We start from the raw sequence: 24,111 nt of genomic DNA on the forward strand, positions 1-24,111 counted from the left end.
AAATGTTACCCAATAAAATACTTATTAAACCCCACATTCTTAAATTATAAAATCTGGCACAAATGAAAGGGGGTCATAATATTTAACTGCTTTAATTTTTGATAGGCTATTGGTTATTGGACGAGTATTTGCTAACTAATTCAATCATGGGTATATTTTTATAATGTACCTAGGTACAGATCTTTGTCTCAAATGTATGTTTGTTCTTCGTTGCTAAACGTTTTCTTTCTTCTTTTTCTAACTATCTCAAAAGCTACCACAATTTAAAAAATATATTTTAAAATGGTCGGTGAGCAAACCACCGATTAAAGATCGGTCGAAATCATCGCACGTATTTTCGTGTAAATATAAAATTTATTTGTGTGTGTGTGTATTTAAAGTAATTATACGTGTTTACGTGTAGTAAACATTTATAATTACTTTACAAAAAAACGATAATGATTTAATAATTAAAGATTTATTTTAATTATAAGTCTTGTGTAGTTACATAATTATTAAAATATATTACTAACTATACAAAGTTTTAGTTGATAGATAATATTTACAATAATAATTTGTGTTTTAAAATAAGTATAACATTTATAAAATAACCGAACGGGCCTACTTAGCTTGTCAGTTTTACAGAAGTAATGGTTACATAATTAAATATCATTAAAAATTTATTATTTCAATTAAGAGGCCTGCAGAACTCTTTAGCGGTGATACCTTCTGCTCGTAGCCTAGATAGCAATGATTTGTAAACCACAGGGGCAAATGGCAGAACTACTCCACGCTGCTGGATTTCACCTGCAATATTTATTACCTACGTTAATTCTTATAAAAAAATAAAGCTTTAGCTATCATTCTTAGATTTTGATAATTCGGCCAACTTAGGTCCGTCAAGCAGAAAATAATCAGATCAGTTACAATATGTGATTAAAACGTAAAAAAATAAAATGTGTGTGTCCAAAAACAGTGAAACCGCGCATCGTTCGCGTACCCTATATGACAATCTATTTTCATGTTCCCATTTTAAGGTAAACATTTAGAACATTAGAAGTAGAATAATTAATTTCAACTGCTAAATGGTATGAAGTGACTAACCGTTTGTTCGGGAAACACTACTAAAGTGGGGTTATTTTTGATGCTTCAATATTAGTCGTGTACACGGTTTCTTAATTCTGTTTCTCACCTGTCCATAATTCTAATTGTTAGATATTCTGTTCTTAGAAATTCTTTCTATTCTCACCATCAAGCACCATTTTAGCAGCGATGGCGGTGGGCAGTCCTACGGTCCTCGCCATAGCGGAATGCGTTGCAGGGTCGCCTCTTAGCGTCATAGTCACCTCACGGCGTTCCTTTTTCCCATCACTCCACGTTACTCCAATTTCGTGCCTAAGGGCTACGAAATCGGTTTCATCTTTTTCTGAAAAATAATGTTTGTTTGTTTGTTTTTTGGTGGTTAGTTGTAGACAAGCCACGCCTGCAACCAGCTTGTTCAGCAAGTTTGTTCTTATTCATTTGAATATTAACAAATGCTTATTATAACAACCCCAATATTTTAACAAATGCCTTAGATAAGTGTCACTGGACTAAATGGTCGATAGTTAGGTAGGTAGGTGTTTTTTTTTTCGTATTTCTAAATGCGAAATAATAAATATACCAACACATATTAAAATCATTAAATGCATTTTTTTCTTCAGACAAACCAAGACACCGAGCCCGTCTAGAGCATCTACGCCACTGATCTGCATCCATTTAATCGATATATCGATCGATCGATAGTTATCACAACAAACAAATAACCAATTATTCTTACCAAACTGCAGACGCTTCGTAAGATAAAGGCTGATTGTATCCAGCGGTGAACCACATTTAATTATAGGCTCATCGCTTAGGAATCCGAGAGACTCAATCGCCTGTGCTCCCGTGCTTCCAATACGTTCTGCAAGACGGGTTCTTAGATTCTCGTAAAAGATTGAAGGATCCATCAGTCCAAGAAGCTCGCAGGCGAATTGTCGCTGTCGAAAATCAAAAGGTTTTTTTAAATTATTACAGTTTTAAATTTCATTATGACATATCAGGTCCGTATGATGCTTTTCATAAACAATTTTGGACCAAAATTTGCAACATTTATGCTGATTCCCGGGATATGTGCAGACACAAAGACAGAAAACTTCTAACATACCCAAATTCACGATATACCTTAAACTCTAGTACAACAAAGTTGGTTCAAAACCTATTCTGATTAATATATAGTGTTCCTAGACCTAATAATAATATGTACAAAATAATAATCACCCAAGTTATTTGCGGTCCTTCTGGATGTAAAGAGGGATGGGGATTTGGATCAACGTAGCCAAACAGTTGCATAGCCTTCATAGTTTCTGCAAAACCTAAGTAATAAAGAAAGAATTTTAAAAGGCTAAACGGGATTTCTCGTGAGGACAAAAATATATTTTTTTCAATATATAACAACGTGTGACAGAATTACGAAATAATATTCTGGATGCATAAGTATATTTCATAAAGAATCACCCTGTAAAAATATTAATTTAAAATAAGCATATTTATTTATGCATGCAAACGAACTCATAACATTCTAAGTTATTATGACGATAAAAGACTATATTACGCGGATAGTACCTACGCTACGCGACGCGTAACTTAAACACACAACTTAACATGGTTTTAATTTTGCAGGTTATTTTAGAGCTGTATCTGATTTATTTCAGTAAAAACTATGGCAGTGGTTACCCAAAAACTATTAGGTTTTCGATTCCACATATAAGTTTCAGAGACAGTACATAATGTACCGGTAAAGCCTGTGAAGTATTATTTCGGTTTTCATTTACACGTTGTATTAATTAAATAACAAGATTAATAACCTTTGTATCTAAGAGTTCCTCTGAACATTGTATGAGCATCCTCTATGCCATAAAGGGAGGAGTATTTTGTACTGTCTCTGTTGGGGAATCCTTCGAATGCAAAACCGGGCAGAAAGTCTAAGTCTCGTGCTACTGACATCAACTCTCCACCACTGAGAACCTCCACAACCTAGAAGTTGATAAGATAAGTTGATCAATATACAAGACAAATAAAATCATCATCGTCGTCATCATCATCATCATTATCATCACCATCATCATCATCATCATCATCATCGTCATCATCGTCATCAATAACAACAACAACAATTACAACAACTAATTCCCAGCCCACAACAGATTTCCTTTCGTTTACCAATAAAGTAAGTTTTATTGCTTATATTAAAAACGAAAAACACCAAAATGTTAGAGGACGGGGGTCCCTCCGAAAAGGAGACCGTAGCCTTAACCTAACTAGGCTATCACCGTTGTAAGATAATACATAATTTTAAAAAAAGATAAGGGGCGTACTTGTCCTTTGCTGAGGTATTTAGCTCCAGAAATTGTATTTAATAAAACTCCTTTCGGACTCCACGAAAACTTATACCTTAATGCATTGTCACTAAATTCTGGTGCAGGTAATCCTGTAAGATAAAATTTTATTGTTTAATCTTAATCTCTGGAATTGCCTGGACCTACATTATTATTGTTAGGTACGCAAAAAATTTAATAGCTATAGTCCAATTGAAAAATAAATTATACCAAGTTTTGATCTAAGCAAATACCAAAAGTAAGTAGGGATTTTGGAATTTACTGCAGAGATAAAAAAAAAAATTAATAATTAACAAAATTAAATACTGTAAAAGGAATGAAATTAATGACGTGGTCTAGATAACAAGCTAGGTAGCAAAATAAATAAAATGGAACATTGTACCTCCCGGGCGCAGAAGTGAGCGCTGTAAATTTAAGTAGGAGGGCCCGGGTTCGTTTCCCGGCAGGGGCAATTTGGGAATTTATAATTTCTGGTCTGGTGGGAGGCTTCGGCCGTGGCTAGTTACCACCCTACCGACATGAGATAAAAATTATAGAGATTATTCAGTACCTCCACAATATGAAACGAAAGAGTCAATTCTTCCTCCGTGATTTTGTACATCATGAATACATTCCAGGGCAAGCAAGTGGTCGATACCCGGATCTAAGCCAACTTCATTCAGTAAAGTTATTCCAGCATCTTTGGCACTGTAAAATAATAGCAAATTCAAATTCCAATTTTATTTACTTCAAGTAGATACTCGTAGGTCTGATATAAATACTTTAAAAAAGTCAAGCCTGTCTTTTCGAAATTCGGAAGGCAGATTCTCCGAGAAGAAGCCGGAAAGAAACTTAGCAATATATTGTATGAAAGAAAGATCTTTTAACCAAAAGAGGGTCACGAAGTCAGCGCTTGCAGCGCTGCAAAACTAAGTTTACGAACCTATGCATTATACTACCATAACTATATTTGTAGTTTATACTCACGCATCATGAAGTTCCTGTACTTCAGGACGTACATAAGAAGCGGTCACCATATGAGCCCCAGAACTTACACAAGCTCTTGCCACCGCACCGTGGAGATCGTATGGCAGGAGAGATATAACAAGGCGAGATTTAGATGCAAGTTCTCTGAGAGCATTGTTGTCATTTGCTTGAAGATATTCGGAGCGTACGCCATAGCGTTCGGCCAGGGAGTCCGCTTCTTCTTTTACCTGTGATGCTGAAATTCGTCTTAAATTATATTATAAGAGTAAATAAAGGACGCTGAATTGTACCTTCATCAGTTAAAGCTGAGCAGGTGCATTTGATGGAAACTTGGCATAAATTACCAGACATGAGATGTCAAGAAATGTTACTTATTTAACACGATGAAGCTCAATAATCTTAGCGTTAATTTAAAGGTCCTCTCACCAATAGTTATAGCGACATTTTTGTCTCTGGCGAGATATTCGACCACAGGTGCGGAGACTAATCCGCTTCCAAGAATCACGACCGAAGTTTGTTGATCATGGCCTTCCACTTTATGTCGGGAGCGACTAAAATATAAACAATAAAAAATTAGTCTTAAAAGTTTTTAAGTAAGTAGGTACGAGAGGAATGTAACTTACTGGTTAGCCATTCGTAGTTCATTGATATATTCAAAGGATGGCGTTAGTTTCCCATTACTTGTTATAATTGCCTAAAAGAAAGGAATTAAATAAGTAACTTACATTAGGTATCTAAACATAATAACAGTCGTCAATATACTGATATCAAATCAACATAGGCATATTCTGGAGCTTTAGGAACTGTGATCTAATCTCAAGAGCAGCATTAGACCTTTTTGGGACAGAGTATGTCCGAGGAAGTACTTTCGCCATGCTCACTGCTGCCGCCAAGCAGAGTTGCTGTGTAACGGTCTCAAGGGCGTCGTTGTCGGTTAAATTACAAGTACATGATACTCAACAACTACGCCTCAGGTATGGACACCGAGCGGCACTTTGTAGGACGTTTTTCTTGAATGGCCTTCGAAGTTGTGCTCTGCTCTGTTTATTGGCGATGGTATTCCACTATTTGAATGAATACACTTTAATTACTAACCACAATTATTTAAAAAAAAAACTAGTTTCTAGTCTTATCGCTACATAACGATCTCTTGCAGACAACCGATGGCGTTAAACACTGCTCATGACTTTTCTGCCATTATGAATATTAGCAAAACCTTTTTGGTAGAAAAACATTAACTATAATAGTTACATAGGTTTATGACTTAAAAATCAAATGCCTCGCACAGTAAGAAGCTCCATCTTCTACTAAAAACACTCACTCCTTGAACAACGGGTGATAAGTTATGTTCTTCGAGAGGTCTTGTAGCGTCAGAGCTCATTATATCTTCAGCGTAAGGATAAAGGAGATCGCCAAAGAAGTCGGTAGATTCCCGAGGCAGCTGCGTCGGCATGTTGTCGATTGAACAGACCAATACGCCAGGTCCTTTGAAACTGCAGTAAAAAAAAGGTTTCTCAACTCACCAGATCTTCGGAAACTCCTAGCACACCTATTTTAGCAATAAAAAACACGAATGTGGTATTATTTTAATAGCGAATGTGTGACGAATGGCGATAGTAAGATAAGCTACATAATAGATACACATAAAGGTAAGTGCACTATACAAAGTAAAGTAATCGGGCAATCACCTTATGGTATATCCAAATATATCATGCTCGGTACTCCACAGTGTTCCTTCAGATACGTAAAAAAATACCTTCCTTACAATATCGTAAGGAAGCTAACATCCATGAAATACGAACGCCAATTTCCTTATTTATGTCACTAGTCCCTGACAGACCTGAATAATGCAGCGTGATAGCGTCCAGAGATATGAAATGTCTAAGTAGACCTTTATACATTTACCTACTTATTGACTCGCATCTGCTTTGTTATCTTCTAAAGTGCTATTCCTAACCAAGATGTTTAATAATAGCACTTTAACTTATCTGAACTTAATTAAGTACTTACATAATATTGCCCTATTAGCATAGTGTCGAGAAACTAAGCTATAATTCTACAAATAGTAATCTAAAGTTGTTTTTAAATTAGATATACCTATTTGTAATCGTTGTTATAATTGTTAGTAAAAAAAGCTTTTAATCTCCAGACACAGTACGAGTACAGGGATAAATAGCATCCAATAAGGAGCACCTATCGCAATAAGGAGTTCCTGTACCTAACCTAACAAACTATTCCCATAATCATCCAACCTCTATGCAATCTATTGATACCTTACATCTCTATTTCAGCCAAATGGCATTAAGTATATTGCCAAATAATTAATAATCAATCTGCTTAAAAGCTTTGGTATGATTGCAGTGGTAGCAAAGTGACTAAGATTTCGACATCCCATCGGAAAGATAGAGTTCGACCATTCTGAGCACGCACATCTAACGCATTTAATTGCTTAGAACGCACATAGCTTTTCGGAATTATGTGCGTTGAAATACTGTTAAAGCCCCACTGAGTACTTAAAAGGAAAATCTCGTATAAACGTCTAAAGTCTTCCAATCCGCACTTGGCCAGCGTGGACTACGGCCTAAATCCTTCTCATTCCGGGCCGGTAACGGTTTGATAATGTTAGAAGCCTATACTTGTGTCTAATTTAAAACCAGAAAAACAATTCTAATTCAATCTTTTTTTAATTTCAAGGTGGCATACCTACAATAAGCACTAACGTTAAGTCTGTATATTCGTTGCGACTCTACCACTGGTTCGGGAGATATATTCTGCACGGGAAGAAGCTGCAGGCAAGAAACTAAGCAGTAAACCAAATAAAAGCTTTTTAAAAACGATTGAATTTCGGTAATAACTTACCTTTTGGTGTCCTTGTTCCTATCAGCATCGTAGAGGCAGAATGGAGTATCGATAGTGGTACATTCATTCATAAACTCAATTGAACCCCCGGGGTCCGCCGAAATGTCGCAGATTGCCAGCATTCTGTTAAAATTGTTTTGTTAGCAATTTTATTACGGAATCATTTGGTCTGGATGGCATCGCTCCGGGATTTCCAATTTGACTTAGTCCAGATGAAAGGACTCAACCTTTCTTAAGTATAATATGCTACAGAAATTAGTCAAGCGAAGCCATTGGATCTGATACACAGATAGAGCATGTTGTGTCTGATTGCGCTGAAATCTTTCATCGGTAATAAAAGATTTCAGCGCATTCCAGATAAAATATGTATTTTATGCACATGATAAAACAGAAATTTCTTTTTCAAAGTTGCGGGCATAATATCATGAACGTATAGCAACAGATACGTTACATAAGTTGCCTGGAAGAAATCACTTTAAGTGATAAGGCCGCCTTTGTTACACAAATTTAATTGACTTGTACCTTTGTTCTCTTTTATTTATTTTTTCTTGTGTGCAATAAAGTATTTTTGATTGATTAATAGATAAGTATTTATACAGGGTTTACAACTAACGACTTTTGTTCAAAACAAGAGTTGTGCAAAAGTTGTTAATTAAAGATTTTAAACTAATATTTTCGTGGTTAATCAACATTTTTTAAATGTAGGGTCAGTCCCTGGGTCGAAATATCGACAAATCCAAAATATATCGTGGTATGAACCCGTTGAACTATATTTAACAAAAGTTGTATAACAAAAGTTTTTAATGATAGTATTTTTATTTAACCCTTTATATATTTTATATTATGCAAGTTCAATTTTACCGATGTGGAAGCGACAACTGCTCGATGCACTTGGACGTAGATGGAAGTACCATCCGGTGCTGAGCGTCGTTCGTTTTCGGAAACTTGAAAGTGTCCAGCGTCCTAGAGATACGGTTAACTAGCACTTGGATATTTCCATATACAGAACTAGCTAAATTAAAGAATGGTGATAAAATAATTCGTAACCGATGTGGTAGAGCCGGCGCACCGATGCTTATCGGCAGCCATGGTGTGTGCGACGGCATCAGCAGGTGTTTGGCGTCAGGTATTGTCAGCAATTTCGGACTGTCCACCGCCCAGTAAATGCAGTTCACCAGTACTGATGTGTATGGAGCTATCTAGATCAAATACGAGAAAATTTACTTATTATTGTGAGTAGCTATAGATAAAAGTAACGGTGTTTTTAGTAAGTGGGTAATCATGAAATGGAGCTTACAGTAAGAAAATGGTTTCGTTAAATATAAGAAGTAGAATAATGTGTTATCTGATAAAGTTGCCTAGAACGGCTCAAATGGCGCAATTACTTCTAATTTCATAAATACTAATTTAATGTTATTACATTGTTTAGATATACAGACATTTACAAAACAAAACTGAAATTAAAAACAACGCTCAGAACCGAGAGTGTAGAATTAATAAACTCACTGAGCCCAGACACTACCAGCAACTAATTATAAAGTTTCTATAATATTCGAGAGTTATATATAAGCGTAAGTTAAGAAGAGCATCATCCGGACCAAATGGTAAGAGGAGGAATGACAACTACTTATCGTGCCACTGGTGAAACGAGTGAATGGCGCGACGAGGAGTAAGCAAGATTATAAAGATTCTTTTATAGATTGCATAGTAACATACAGTTATCAGGCTTCTATAATTAGTTTAGCTTCAGCAGATTTAAAATAACAACTACAATCCTAAATTTTATTTAGATCTGATCAGCCGTGAGTAACAAACATACATCCAAACTTTCGCATTTATAATATTATACCTACTTTAGAAAGATTTGATAAAATAAAGTTTCATCGCAGTAACATGTTGCCAGCCATCAGACATCTGATATAATGGCTTCTATAATGACTATAGCTTCAGCGGATTTAAATATAACTACTATTCAGTCCTAAATTTCATTCAGAACTGATCAGCCGTTACGGAGTGAGTAACAAACATACATCCAAACTTTCGTATTTATAATATTATACCTAAAGTAGGTATAACGATTTGATAAAACAAAGTGTTCTCGCAGTAAAATGATGCCAGCCATTAGCTTAATAAAACAATTTTAAAATTATTTTGTATAAATAAAGTGTAAACCGTTTGTGCAAAAGTAGAGATGTATCGTTCAGGGTGCTCCTCATACTCCACCGGGTCGTATCCACCGCCATTCTTTCTGACAAGGTGGTGACGTCGCCGCACCTCGCATCCGTAAATTTTGTTCGGACCTAGAGTAGCAACATATTACCTTAAATTATATTTTTTTTTGTTACCACAAACAAAAAAAAATTAAGGTCAAATATTGTAACTAAATACATAACAGATTGATAAAAATTTGCATACCTACACGTTTGTTCTCATAATATTGCGTGGTAAAATACTTACACATCATTCTAAATCCACTCCCGATTACAAAGATAGCGGGCCAACTGTTTTCTAAGCAAATCCATGTTATCAAATCAAAGGTTTGGGATATTTAATCAAACGGTTTGCTTAAAAATAATGAAAAGCTTGTTATTAAAAGCTGTTTTTTAAATTCATTAAATTTTCAATGCAAAAAAAATTAAAAAATAATAAAACATCCCCAAATAAAAAAACTTCCACTGCCCCGATAGCTATTATCTTGAAACATATATGTGCAAAATAACATTAAAATTGGCGAAATAAGAAACCCAAAAAATAAACTAAAAATACAATTTCAGTGCAATATTAGGTACATTACTATTTTTTGTGATATGTCGAAGGCTTTTGATTATGTTTCACACGGCTTGCTATTGAAAAAATGCGAGTATTATGGCCTACGAGGGCCATGTATTTCATGGTTACAAAGTTATTTAAAAGATAGAAAACAGCTTGTTGAAATATCAAGGCTAAATGAGAAACAGGTATTGACGAAGTTTTGCTCAGAGCTTGAAATAAATTCCTTTGGTGTACCGCAGGGTAGTGTTCTTGGGCCACTCCTATTTCTGATATACATCAACGATCTTCCTGATTGCACTAAACATAAATGTGTTATGTTTGCAGATGACGTGTCTGTTATAAAACAAAAAGTCCATGTAAACAAAAAACTGACAATTCACCAGAAATAAGTAAAGTTCTAGATGACATACATGAATGGCTTCTATATAATAATCTAAATTTAAATTTAAAAAAAAACTAAATTTATGACATTTAGAAATAGAAAAATGACTATAAACAATAATACTGTGACATGTGCTAATGAGAATATAGAACAAGCATCTATTATAACATTTTTGGGTATGCAATTAGACGAATTTTGTACTTGGAGAGCTAATATTGAAACTATATGCACTAAAATGAATAAGTTTGTATTTGCTCTCAGAAGAATTTCAAAAATTGCTAATCAAAGTACAGCATTTCTGGCATATCATGGGTACGTTGCATCCAGTATGCGGTACGGGATTATGCTTTGGGGAAATGCTTCCGAGGTCAATAGAATATTTTTAATACAAAAGAAGTGTATTCGGGCCATATGCAACAAAGGTCCTATGCAATCATGCAAGCCGCTCTTTAAATCTCTCAAATTACTAACGCTGCCAGGTATCTACATTTTAGAATCAGCATGCTTCGTAAAAAGGTACAGAAGTGATTTTTTTTGAAATATGCGGAAATATTGTACCTTTCAATACCCGTTACCGAAATAAAATATTCTACCCGCGATGTAACACAGCACTCGGTTCTAAAAGTTGTTATCATAATATGATTTTGATTTACAACAAATTGCCTATAGCTATTAAAGATTTGCCATTTTTGAAATTCAAGGCAGAATTACGTGACTGGTTGGTTGATAAATGCTATTACTCGGTAAAAGAGTTCTTGGATAATAAAATATAATTATTAGTTTAGTTATTTTTTACTTGACATTCCATGTTTATTGTTCCATACAGTAAAATTAATGAAATTTTATTATATTCAGCCGATTATTTTGATTTTATTTATTTTGATGTTTTATTAATTATTACATAAATGAATTTGTTTAAATTAAGATTTGCATGTCATATATTATGACTAAACATGTATACCTACAATGTTTTATGCAAATAAAAGGATTTGATTTGATTTGATTGCACTGAACTTGTATTATATAAGAAGAAATAAGTGATAGTGTGATTTTGTTACCTAATGGACCAATCTTGGCTTTTCACATGGCTTAGATCGGTCCAGTAGGTAAAAAGAAAACCAACATATACATTATACAGCCAACACAGCTAAAATCAACAATTTATATACCATAGCCATGCAATCGGTGGTTATCCGGACAATTCTCATCAAAAATATTAACAATTGATTGTTGTACTTAGATAGTTAGTAGCTTAAAACTTACTGCCATGTTCAGCGACCTTCCTTAACATTTCTGGAGGGACATATTCGTGAGGCAATTCTTGAAATATTTCTTGACTACCCTAAATTGTTAAATGAAATTTATTATTTTTGCGATTAAAATTGTACATGTTTGCATTGTATATCTTTGCGTTGGTACTCAAAATCTGTGTGAGACCATTATGTGTAGCAGGTAATTTGCATATATCTATTTAGCGACGTGTTCAAGTGTGCGATCTAAGTGTAGGAGTTAAGCATCAGGTGTGTTAATTAATTAGGTAATATTTGTATCCTCTTTGTGAGTTTGATGAATGCGGTAAACAAGCCGTCCTTTGACTCTTATCCCACATTAAGTGGGGTAGGCACAACATGTTTTCATTAAACTTTAAGGCAAGCTTGTTGTTTTGGTTTCGGCTATTTTACGACCAACCGCTCATCTGCCGTCCCTTCTTGGAAATGCGCCAACAACAAGCACTATGGTGTGTTTTATCAAACCCGAGAAAAGTTTTTATTAGTTGCAAGGCTTTTTGATACAGAGCTCGTCTGGAGATGTACTACCGCCATCAGTGGCGTGCATAGAGGGTATGCACAGGGTATGCAGTCTGCAGATGATACAAAATAAAGAAAATCTCCAGTACGAGTTTTAAATACTTAAGGATAAGCTTTTTATAACTCTTACAAAGCCTATCTTTAAGTTTTTTATAACTCGTACTGGAGATTTTCTTCATTTTATATCATCTGCATACCCTGTGCATACCCTCTATGCACGCCACTGACCGCCATGCTTATTCTGGTGTCAAGCAGCATTGCTTTATTCCGGTCTGAAGGCAACGCCTCCCCTCAACACCTACGCCTCAGAGTGATGTACTCGGACCGGCACTTTGTAGGTGTATTCCTTGCATTTCCTGCAAAGTATTGCTCTGTTTATAGGTGTTGCTTTTGGACTACTGCCAGGTGGGCCATTTATTTGGTCCGTAAATTTTTAATATAAAATAAAAATCTACTCGATTGCTAAAATGTTATAAAAGACCGCATAGCGTCTTTACGAATTAGAAAGCTAAAGAGCTTGTTTATTCATTTGAACGCACTAATCTCTAGAACTGATTGTCATGAACTATATTCGTGGAATGCTGACTCTTATATGATTAAAGATAAAGAATTGTTTTCAGCATATCAACATTTCAATATTACGTGACGGAAAATCTAGGATCAATAAAGTTATTGATCCTGGTTTTTCCGTAATCTTGTTCAAAGAAGTTCAATTGGCGCATTTAGATGACTTGCATTATCTGAATATGACTGCCGTTCAGTTCAGGTCAGATTAAAAGAACAATTAATACCTACTTAAAAACAATACTCTAATTTACTAACACATTCGCTTGATTATAAAATAGGTCCATACACACCCACAAAAAACCACTCGACCTGCCATATCTACGCATTATTTAATTCGACACGATATGGTTTGATAAGATATCAAAATAACGATATCAATTAAATTGGCAAAAGATAATTGACATTCGACTCTTCCGTATTTAGATATATTATATATACCTTCAAAGGCCTAGTTTAGCGTAGGTATGTAAATGGTGTAGATAACGGTTTATTATTTTAAGTATGACGTCCTCCTTGGTACCCTGCGTAGATAGATAGTAGGTAAGTCGTTTAATACTAGATATTGTGTTAATTTCTACGATCAAAAGTAAAACAAATTTAAAGGAGCTCGTGCTATATTCAAGATCTGCTAATGTGAGACGATAAAAGGTAGCAATATAATTAATAAATACTTACTGACTCCGTTCGCAAAGGAAGTAATCATTATAAGTTAAAGATCGTCTTATGCTTGAAAATGATGTTTTTTTTGTCTTGCACTTTTTATCGGTTTTTATGCCATTAAGTTATTTAAATAAAATAAATAAATAAATACTTAGCAAGAGTATTGTACTTCATCAAATATTTACTAGTAGAATTTAAAAAAAAATTATTTATTAAGTATCTAAAATCTAAATAAGTATCCTTTGTGAAATTTATGAACTGTTTTAATTTTTTTTTTATCAACGCACACATCGCCATCTAGCCCCAAAGTAAGCGTAGCTTGTGTTACGGGTACTGAGATGACTGATGAATATTTTTATGAATAATATACATAAATACTTATAATATACATATAAACACCCAGACACTGAAAAACGTACATGCTCATCACACAAACATTTTCCAGTTGTGGGAATCGAACCCACGGCCTTGGACCCAGAAAGCAGAGTCGCTGCAAAATGCGCCAATCGGCCGTCCAATTCAAAATAACTTGTTCCAAGTGAGACATACCTGAGAAACATTTCCTGAGCCGGTGAATACGAACGTGAGAGGGCCCAAAGATTTCGGCATCATTCCCAGAGCGACTTCGTAGCCTGCATCGCGAATTACTTGACGCGCCATACTTGAATTGCGGTAGTTGTGTGCTGGTCCGACGTGCTAAAATATAACATTCAGATTGTTTTCTTGCTGCTACAATTGTTAATAAATTTCTAAACAGAACCAAATGCTAAAAATAATGCTATCCTTTTCCAGGCTGTACAGTATAAAAAGGACAGCACTACTGTAGATTAGTCAATTTAATTAAGATTAGAGGATTGCTACAGCAGAATCGCCAGCATTGTACTTAGATTATCCAAATTAAGATGAAGAGAGAAAATTAGATGAATCGAAACATAGGTAATTACAGGTTCTAACATATTTTAGTAGAAATACCCTCGTCTGTCGTTAACCCACCAAACCGCTTTGGAGCAGCGTGGTGGGTCTATGCTCTTAAACCGCGTCTCCTAAGAGAGAGGAGGCAGTGGGACGTTAATAGGCTTCGGATGATGATTATGACCCTCGTCCGTCTGTTTTTTTCCCGTAGGACTATATAGTAAATACCGCTGTAATAAGAAGAAATCGTCTGCAATTTTCTCTACGTGACTCTATATAATCTAAAGGATATTACAAGTGAAAAATGTTACCAATTCACACTGACTTAATAACGTCAGTGCCAATTCATAATACTTTTTGTGAAGAAATAGCTGGGTCATCATCATCATCAGTGTTTTGTCATACTTTTTAATACGCGACAAGTTACATAATGTTGTGGTAAAAGGGACGGTCAAGAAATACCTGTCATCCCGGTGGTGGGAATGGAATTGGTGATTCCTGCGATGCATCGTACTATCAGTTTAATATTATGAAGATTTGCGAAATGAAGCAAGATTTACGGGGCCGTTTCTAGTATTAGAAGAAACACTTGGAAAACTTATATACTTATACTGTGTAATCATCATCAACAGCCGAAGTATAATCCACACCAGTTAGGTTAGGTGAGGTTTTGCCCATAATCACCTTGCAGCTTGGGCAGACGGGTTGGTGATCGAAGTAGGTGAGAATAGTACAGCGGACGCTGCTACCCATTCTCCGTTACATTCCCTTAGTCGCCTCGTACGACACCCCCACGGGTGAGAGGTGGGGTGAAGAGGAGGGTTGGTGAAAATTGTATACTAACTAATAACAATAAAAAAAACATAATACCATAAAAGGTGTGTGATGTCCCAATGCAAGGAGTCTAAGTCCTAGTCCATGCAAGATGTTGATCATGCCAGCTACACCTGCGTATTTTCCGAACGCAACCACTCTATTACCGGCATCGTCCATCAATTTCTCGAAGTCAATGAGGCGAATGTTCTAAACGTGAAGGGAAACAAAAAAAGACATTTAGCAAGTTTCTAAATAGATTTTGAATATATCCCGCCAATATCCAAAAAGTTTTTGGCTTTTTTGCGACACTCAAATTTGAAGAAAAAAATCCAAAATTCATTTACTTCAAGTATCGTATGGTATAGTACGTCAATTCAGTCTGTTTGTAACTCTACCGCCGGTTCCGAAGGCAGATTTTACCGAGAAGCAGCCGGCAAGAAACTAAGCAGATAAATGATTTTTGATCACTATTTTTCAGTTTACGAACCTTGACTAATTTGTCTAGATGCAGAACTAAGCTTTTACGTGGAATTATTTTTACTATCTGTACCCCTGGGTAACAGTGTACCTAACACAAACTAATCGGAATCTAACCAGACATTTGCACTTATTTTTTATATTTTTTTTATATTTATAGACGAGCGCTTGACTGCAATCACACCTGATGGTAAGCGATGATGCAGCCTAAGGTGGAGCGCGCTTGCCTAGAAGATGCCTATTCACTCTTGATTTGAAGGTACTAATGTTGTAAGAACTGGGGAAAATGGAAGCTGGAAGAGCATTCCAGAGCCTAGCGGTGCGAATTAGAAACGAAGATGCGAAGCGCTTCGTACGCGTCCGCGGTATATCGACCACGTAGGGATGCAGATCCTTCCGGTGCCTCGCGGTTCGATGGTAAAAAGGCGAGGGGGGAACTAGATCAAATAGTTCTTGAGCACACTCTCCGAAATATGTTATTAATGTTACTTATGTTAGTTAATAATAATAATAATAATAAATAATACGTAATGCTACCGTTAAGAAGTAATCGTCTTAGGTAAATAAAATAACATTATCATAACTCTTTATGTGTACATCACGCCTTAACTTTTATATTTACTTTGACCACATCAAGTTAAGGCTATGTATATATAAAGGAAAACAGAAACATGAAGAAAGAAGTAGAATACAAAAGGTATGTCGGTAGAGTAGTAGAAGGTAGAGAAGGAGAGGTATGCTTACATGACAAACGTTTAATTAGAGTTTCAATTATTTGTAACCTTCAATGACGTTAATCCTTTTTGGCTCGTACTAAACTACATATTTTTCATTATCTACCACAAATGACCGCAAATAACCAAATGCAATAGTTGGCCATGTATGGGTCACCGATTTTTTTAAAAAGCCTGGCAGAATTTGCTCTGAATTCTACCGCCAAATATCATTGAGTTTCAATATTTATAATACGTTTCGTTCTGAATTGTTATAGTTGGTATAGTTACAAAATAGTAAATTTAATAAAAAATGTTTTACCGATTATGAATGTATCAAAGAATTTTTAATAATTTTACATTATAGTATTCTTACTTTTACCGTTAAAAAAAAAACTATCACGATATCCTCTTTGTTATTGTAAGTTACCTAAGTAATACTTACTTTTGCTAATATAGCATCCAACATTGGCATATTCGCTTCCTGTGCCTTGATCGTATGCGAAAAGAAGCAATAGGTCTTGTTGGGAATGAGGAGATCAATAGGGGTTTGCTTGACACCAAATATAACGCTAGCTTCGCTTATGTCTTCTTGAATAATTGCACCAGCATTTATGTACGACTAAAAATAAAATAAAACAAGTATTATATGTAACAATTAATTAATTTTTAACAAAAAGTCGAGCAGTCGCGGAACACCCGGCAGATGTGAAAAATCAAAACTGTCGTCAACCTTTATTTTTGTTACCTTCTTAAAAGAAACTATATTTAAATATTTAAAAACAAAACCAAAAAACCTCAATCTTTTATCAATAAGTTATTTCCTGTAAAAGTAATACTCGTATATGCAAACCCGACTGACCAGTCGCATTTCTTCTCTGACTTTTCCCCACGCAAAAATCGTCACTAAAGTATACGTAGGTGTTTTATTATCTTACTCTTGAAAAGATAAAATAAAGAATATAACTTAGTAACTATATTAAATGGCGGGCGTAACTCCAAAAAGGCAAAACACTTGTAAGTCAGCACTAATGATTCGTAGCTACTTTGTTTGAATTCATTGTGTAATATTTTTTATCCAGTTTAATAGGAAGCAGTTATTTTCATGTTCACATTTTAAGTATAGCCTGGAATACATAAATTGGCGTTTTCTACCCTCGTACTCATTAGATAATACACTAATACCTGCTACACTCGTGCTTGAAAGCACGCTTAGATGTCGTGACTGTCCCCTATTGAGTAATTTTTCTGATAGGTTGCCAACCGTTTCTCTTCATACACCACAGGTTAGCAACTGTAAGAAACGTTGCTGAATAAGAGCGGTGGTTATTATTACTTATCTGTAATATATATTGTTGGCGGCCGATTGGAGCAGTAGGCAGCGACCCTGCTTTCTGAGTCCAAGGCCGTGGGTTCGATTCCCACAACTGGAAAATGTTTGTGTGATGAACATGATTGTTTTTCAGTGTCTGGGTATTTATCTGTATATTATAAGTATTTATATGTATTATATTCATAAAGATATTCAACAGCTATCTTAGTACCCATAACACAAGCTACGCTTACTTTGGGGCTGGATGGTGATGTGTGTATTGTCGTAGTATATTTATTTTATTATTTATTTATTATTGTGATACTGATCGTTGAAACGCGCCAACCTGCAACTCCAACAGGAGAATCCCTCTTTTCTACGAATGAGGATGATTATAAGCTCAGTCGAAGCACAACCGGCATATTATAAATATGACATAGAAATACCTGCATGGGATAAGCTCTTCTGTTTGAAGGTTGTACAATAACTCGTACGCCATTTCTTACTAGCCGATTGACATTTGAGGGTGAGAACGGTGCTCTTCGCTCCCATACTGACTGGTCTTCTCTGCGGATCGCTATAACTCGACGAGGCTAAAATCAGATTTATATTGTTAGCGTTTCTTCTCTTGAGGGTGGCGTATTTTATATAAAATAGCCAATTGTTCTATGAACCCTAGTCACTAACACAAAAGATGAAAAAATTAAGAAAAAAAAACTCCACTTGGGAAATAAAATTCAAGTCGGTGCAAAGTAAAATGTAAAATTACTAGGTCTTTTCCGCGTTTTATAACTGCTGGCTAAGTAGCTATTTGTTTTAATGGAATACAATAGAATTTAGTAATTATTTTTTTAAAAATGAGACTTCGAAATGAAGAAAATATTTATTTTGACTTTTCAGATGCGAATTAGGTATTTCTAGCTTTTCAATTTCCGAAGTCGGTTCTTTTTTGTCAAATGTTTTTTCACACTTTTAAGTGGATTGGTTTGTAATTATCTCGGTTATAAAAGCCAAATGTTTCCCGATGGCCTGCATCCTGACCTACAGTCAAAGTAGGATGGATACCCATGTAATTGTACAGTGGCGTTGACTTCATAGCTACAGGCAGCACCGGGAGGTGTCTTTATATCGTTCTAGTCCATACAGGACTAAAGTGTATCAGTTCAATTCAATTTTCGGATGGACACTTGGCGATACCCGGTAACCCCATCGGGAGAGTGGGGCGAGCGCGAGAGCTCGCTATTAGAAGAGCCCAGGGCTCGACGACATCGGGGGGAAGTGTACCTCCTTCGAAGACTCGGAACCCACCAAAACCACGTCATGAACATGCGTTTTTTATAATTATATTTGTTGAATTCTTAAAAACTATATATTATTTAAATAATTATAAGCGTATTTGTAAAAATCCTTATCAATCATTTATTAAAATCGGGCAAATATAAATTTGTAGTTATCAAAAGAACATTTCCATTTAAGGAGGGTGATACCCTCATTAAAGAGATTCTAAGTCCCCCTTGGAAGTTCCAATAATCTATATTTACGTTCAATTCACACATAAACTATAAATTATACTTAGAAAAAAAAAGATTGTGCAATAACCTACATAAGAATTCAAATTCAAAATTTGTTTAGTCATATAAGCCTATCACAGGAACTTATGAAGCGTTCATACATTTATGTTTACATAATTGTAAGGGGATGGAGGTAGCTTCGTTCGCCAACTTAAAGCTACGAGGGTTCCAAACGCGCCCTGGTCTAAGAAGAGACTGCAACAAACTTAGCCGGGTTTTTTTTAGTGATCCTTAACATTATAATTCGTACATAACTGCCTCGTTGTGGTAACAACTCGGTGTCGGGACGTATATTTAGTATTCATATATTGAGGTTTTCTATCAAAAAAATCATAGTACCCACCTGCAGTTGAATTAGGATTGCAGTTAGAAATTGGAGGTGACTTACCCCCGTGCTTTGGAGAGCACTTTAAGCTGTCGGTCCTGGGCTTGATCTTTTGCCTTTATTTATTTTATTTTTTCCTTTTTTTTGGGATTTGCCGTCCCATCGGACTATGAGAGTAAATTAATTGGTGTTCGTGCACACACTTGTGAACTTTAATATTTCCCGAGTAGTTTTAAAATCGCTCTGGAGATTGTCCACCGTGGCCGAAATTGTTCAGGGAAACTATTTATATTTCTATATTATGTTTACTTATAACATTAATATATTAAGTAAATATTTACTTAAAGGTACAGACCCAAGTGCTTATGTTGCAATATATTTGTAGATACGATTACGTAGCAATAACTAAGTAGGTAATTATATCAAAATGATAAATAAAGAAAATAATATGCCAATAATAAACACAGATATCTCGATAAAATTATTGTTTCCATCGTAACAGCGATCACTGACCAACGGATAATTGAAAGCACGATTCGGAAAGTGTCGAATCCTGGATTAAGTATCTAATTGTATGTTAATATCAAGGTTTATTTTTATTCCACTACAAGAGAGGCTTTGATTGCAATCACACTTGTTGGTAAGTGATGATTTAACCTAAGATGGTGGTGGGCTAACCCGTTAGGCTTAAGGTAGTTCTTTTAAACCCGTACCCCTAATCAGTTGCTACGTGGAACGCCAAATCACCTGGCGGCACGTCTTTCTGAGAAAATTTAGAAATTATAATTTCCCGAATGGGCCCTGCCGAAAATCTAACCCGGGCCTTCCACTTATAAGACCAGTGCTCACCATTGCGACACAATTGACAAAGAGGATGTTCACAAAGTATTACAAGTACTTACTATTCATGAAAAATGCCGAAAAAATTGCAGTATGCCGTGGGGATGCAGCGACCTCTCATTCTCATACAAATTACAACAGTACAGACCCACCCCCTAGCTATACCTCTTGAGGATGCAGCGACCTCTCATTCCATATAAAAATACAAATGTTTTGACATCCTGACTTTTAACCTACTGCAGTAGGTACACGCGTCGCAATAATATAACAAGTAATATAATAAGATCACGGATTATGGCACAAAAGAATTCAGTGTATTATAAGAAGACATGTCGCTATCTAATAGTTACTGGTATTAGTAACGTTACACAATAAAGGGAGAAATGATAAGGCCAAACAATATAGGTGAGCGGATTTTTTCCGTTGTTTATGAGGTAAATATATGTATTTATGATAGACGACTGATAGCTAATCCATATTAAATTATGATTAGTCATTTGTTTGTGCTGTCGAATAAATATTTAGTGATTTAGCCACGAAAATACTATTTTTTTACTAGATACGTAAGAGTTTATACCACTGGTTCTTATCATAATGTTAACCTTCTTACACAATCCTGAATTTAGCCGTCATAAATGATTCAGTTCCTAAATAATGTACAAGTATAATTTCATTTGGAAAATATGCTTCCTCTAATTAGGACGAGCAAGTATTGCAATTTGCAATCCCTTTCACTACATTCGTTGAAAAATAGGAGGGTAACTACTATTTTTAGAACAGTCAATTGATAAACGACTAAGACACTGGGAGGTATCTTTGCATCGTTCGAGTCCATGTAGGACTGAATTATACAGTAAATACGGGTATTTATATCAAAATACCCACCAACTCAATGTCATGAACACAAGTATAATTATTTACCCACTTTTTAAAATTACCGTAACACAAATTAGTTTAGTTTAAAGCAATAATTAGCACCAATTACTTACTCATATACCCAAATGTCCACACAAAGGGCAATCGGCAAAAAAGACGATATATTTATTTGTCAAAGCAGCGAACGGAGAAAACAAAGTCGAAATTTCGATTTAGGTAATAAGTTATTAAGTACTTATTACCTCAATTGAAGTGAATGAAGTGTTATAGCTTTAGGAACTGAAGCTGTAAAGTTTTAGAACATTATAATAAGTACGTAAGTAAATAACTGTATGTTTTTTGATAACTTCGAAATCAGATATCGTTGTAATGAAATCATTATAGGCACATAATAATTGTCTTTTAGGTCATGGCCCACATTTATTTATCTTTACGATGGCCTGCAAACGTGCAAAAATAAACCGCATATATGCTTTCTTTAAGCGAAATTAGTTTCATATAAAACTAGTTTTTGACTTCGACTGTTTTCCCGGGTTATAAAGGATGGTGGGTTTTTCATACCCAAAAGAGGGGTACAAACGCTGCACTGGAAGCCGGATGTGGTTTTTGGAACTCCCTTCAAAAGACATAGTCCAACAATGGACGTCAGTCGGTTGCGGTGATTATGATAATAATTATTGACATGTAGACACGTTTATTTTTATATTGCCTTGAGAACGAAGCAATGTGAGTAGATGTAAATCTTTAAGTATAAACCTGAAGAGATTGTTTATTTTCTCGTATGATTGAACGCGCTTATCTCATTAACAACCAGACCCGCTAAATAAATAACTTTTTACGTCAGATAGCTCGATTGAGGTAGGTTATAGGCTGAATGGGATTTCGAAATGAGCTATCCAAGTTGCACTGGTGCCGCCAATCAATGAAGAATTAAAACTAAAACAAACTTATGGTTAAAATATTGTCTGAGTATTATTGATTCTTCATACAAAGCAGGTACAGGCAGTTAGTAAAAAATTCTAAAAAATTACGAAGCCGCACTCTAAAAATAGGCATACTTTCGATACTAATATTATAAACGCTAACGTCTGTTTTTTTTTTACTTATGTTCAGCCCAACTGCTGAACCTTGCTTCATGAAATTACGTACTAAAGCTTGTATCCCGAAGACAAACACAGAATACTCTAAAAAAACGGTTTCTGCGATCGACGTGCCACTTTGGACTCGTTCAAACACAAAATATGCGTGCACGGTACGTAAATAAATTAAAAAATATATCTAAGGGGTACCCTTACTTACATTCTTAGTGCTACTCAGGGCCGGATTTAAATTTGTGCCGCCCTGGGGCACTGAAGAAAATGCCGCCCTATGACTTAAATTTTATTTTAATAGTTTTAATATCTTACTTTTTAAGAATTAGAATAACTAATTGATTGAAGGAAATTTATTATGTATTATATAGCATTTATTATACATTATGTTTTATTTATATTTATTCTTTATTTACTCATATATTATATATTATTTATTATATACTATAGTAATATAAATATTTTTTTTTTTTTTTTTTGTTAATGTAATTAAAATATTTGAATAGTTTTGACTTAATTTACTATATTATAAAATACAACATTTTGATGTGAAACATAATACTTGAATTATATTTCTTGAAAGATGAAATGTTTATTTAAAAGAATTAGTAATAATTATATATTGTATAGAAAATTTCTTCTCACTTTCCAAATTTTGCCGCCCTGGGCACTAGCCCCCAGTGGCTTACACTTCATACATGCACAAAAGCACTGCATACCCAAATTATTTAATATAACACGTATATGAGCGGAAATTTTTCATTTTATGCCATGTTCCTGCTTTATGCATACCCTGGTCGAAGGCCCTGTGCAAACCACTGCCTCTAGTATAAATCCACTACTACCAATACTGCGATACCATATACTGCGATCACCAACAGGCCTGCCTTTTTTGAGAGGCCTTTAGTCCAGCGGTTGACTGTTACAGGCTATTGATGATGATGATCTAAATGTTTTGACTCTGACCGCCCATACCTACTAGCCTTTAAAATTAAATGTAAGGTCACGTGGTTCCTACACAAGTCAGTGTAGGAACCACGATTAAAGGACCGGAGAAGGAAAGGAGACCAGGACCGCGTAAAAATGAAGTTATTAGGGGTATGAGATCAAAAACTAACAAGAACAACATTCCTTACAGGCAGGTAAATATAGGTAGGTACATCGCTATCAATTTAGATTGCATTAAAACTTACCATTAGGTGCATTCGCAGACAAATGCTGACTTTTAGGCAATTTAATAAAATTACAAAAAAAGCTTTTTTTACGTACCTTTGCGGTAGAGTAAAACGCAAGGTGCCGCAGAACTTTTCTCTTCGAAAAAAGTGCCACTCGTCTATAAAACATTCTACACTAATTGTTATTGTAAATTTGCACTTAATTTATAGAAAATTGATAACCGTATGAGACGTTCTGCCTGTAATGATGTAAATAACTTTATGAGTAATCTATTTGTTTGTTATCACGTTGATAATATGATCCCGTTTCGAGCTTCTTTTATAATTACTTACTGCCTTACTTAATTAAATACCTACTATAGAAACTTTAGGTGACGTTTTATCTGAAAAATTCTTTACGCCTGTAAACATTCCAATTTAATCAATATTGTGATTAAATTATATCTGATTGTGTACTCACCTTTATTTTTCACCTAACTTGAATTGGCACTACGGATCTACAGGTAGCCCTATTTTTCTTGTCTTGTTACTTACTAGTGTTACTTAGATGCCTATTAATGTATTCATCCCTATAACAAATTGATTGAAATT

The 24,111-nt window shown here is 35.1% G+C and overlaps 1 protein-coding gene across 1 annotated transcript; it reads right to left on the bottom strand.

Annotated features, from left to right (window-relative positions):
* Window positions 1-480: 480 nt before the first annotated feature.
* LOC120627265 (alpha-aminoadipic semialdehyde synthase, mitochondrial) lies at window positions 481-23,753 on the bottom strand. The gene is made up of 20 exons (XM_039895184.1): window positions 23,615-23,753; window positions 18,089-18,235; window positions 16,776-16,952; window positions 15,195-15,347; window positions 13,962-14,108; window positions 11,641-11,719; window positions 9,396-9,523; window positions 8,271-8,422; window positions 7,224-7,346; window positions 5,686-5,857; window positions 4,988-5,058; window positions 4,791-4,915; window positions 4,365-4,599; window positions 3,949-4,085; window positions 3,378-3,490; window positions 2,868-3,036; window positions 2,281-2,375; window positions 1,799-2,000; window positions 1,229-1,405; window positions 481-786 (listed from the first exon to the last, which is right to left on the bottom strand). Exons 1-20 carry the CDS (start codon window positions 23,687-23,689, stop codon window positions 668-670), a joined length of 2,796 nt encoding a protein of 931 aa, XP_039751118.1. The 5' UTR covers window positions 23,690-23,753; the 3' UTR covers window positions 481-667.
* Window positions 23,754-24,111: the final 358 nt, after the last annotated feature.

The sequence above is a fragment of the Pararge aegeria genome, chromosome 11 (assembly GCF_905163445.1).
Source record: "Pararge aegeria chromosome 11, ilParAegt1.1, whole genome shotgun sequence".
NCBI lineage: Eukaryota > Metazoa > Arthropoda > Insecta > Lepidoptera > Nymphalidae > Pararge > Pararge aegeria.

Bases quoted from the DNA above. Each gene is read 5' to 3' on its own strand.
- LOC120627265 (XM_039895184.1), bottom strand. From the start codon at position 23,689: ATGTTTTATAGACGAGTGGCACTTTTTTCGAAGAGAAAAGTTCTGCGG. The intron at 7,347-8,270 runs GTTACGAATTAT...CAATTTTAACAG, and splicing joins GCGCCGGCTCTACCACATCG to AATGCTGGCAATCTGCGACA. The intron at 4,086-4,364 runs GTGAGTATAAAC...ATTATTTTACAG, and splicing joins GTACAGGAACTTCATGATGC to TGCCAAAGATGCTGGAATAA.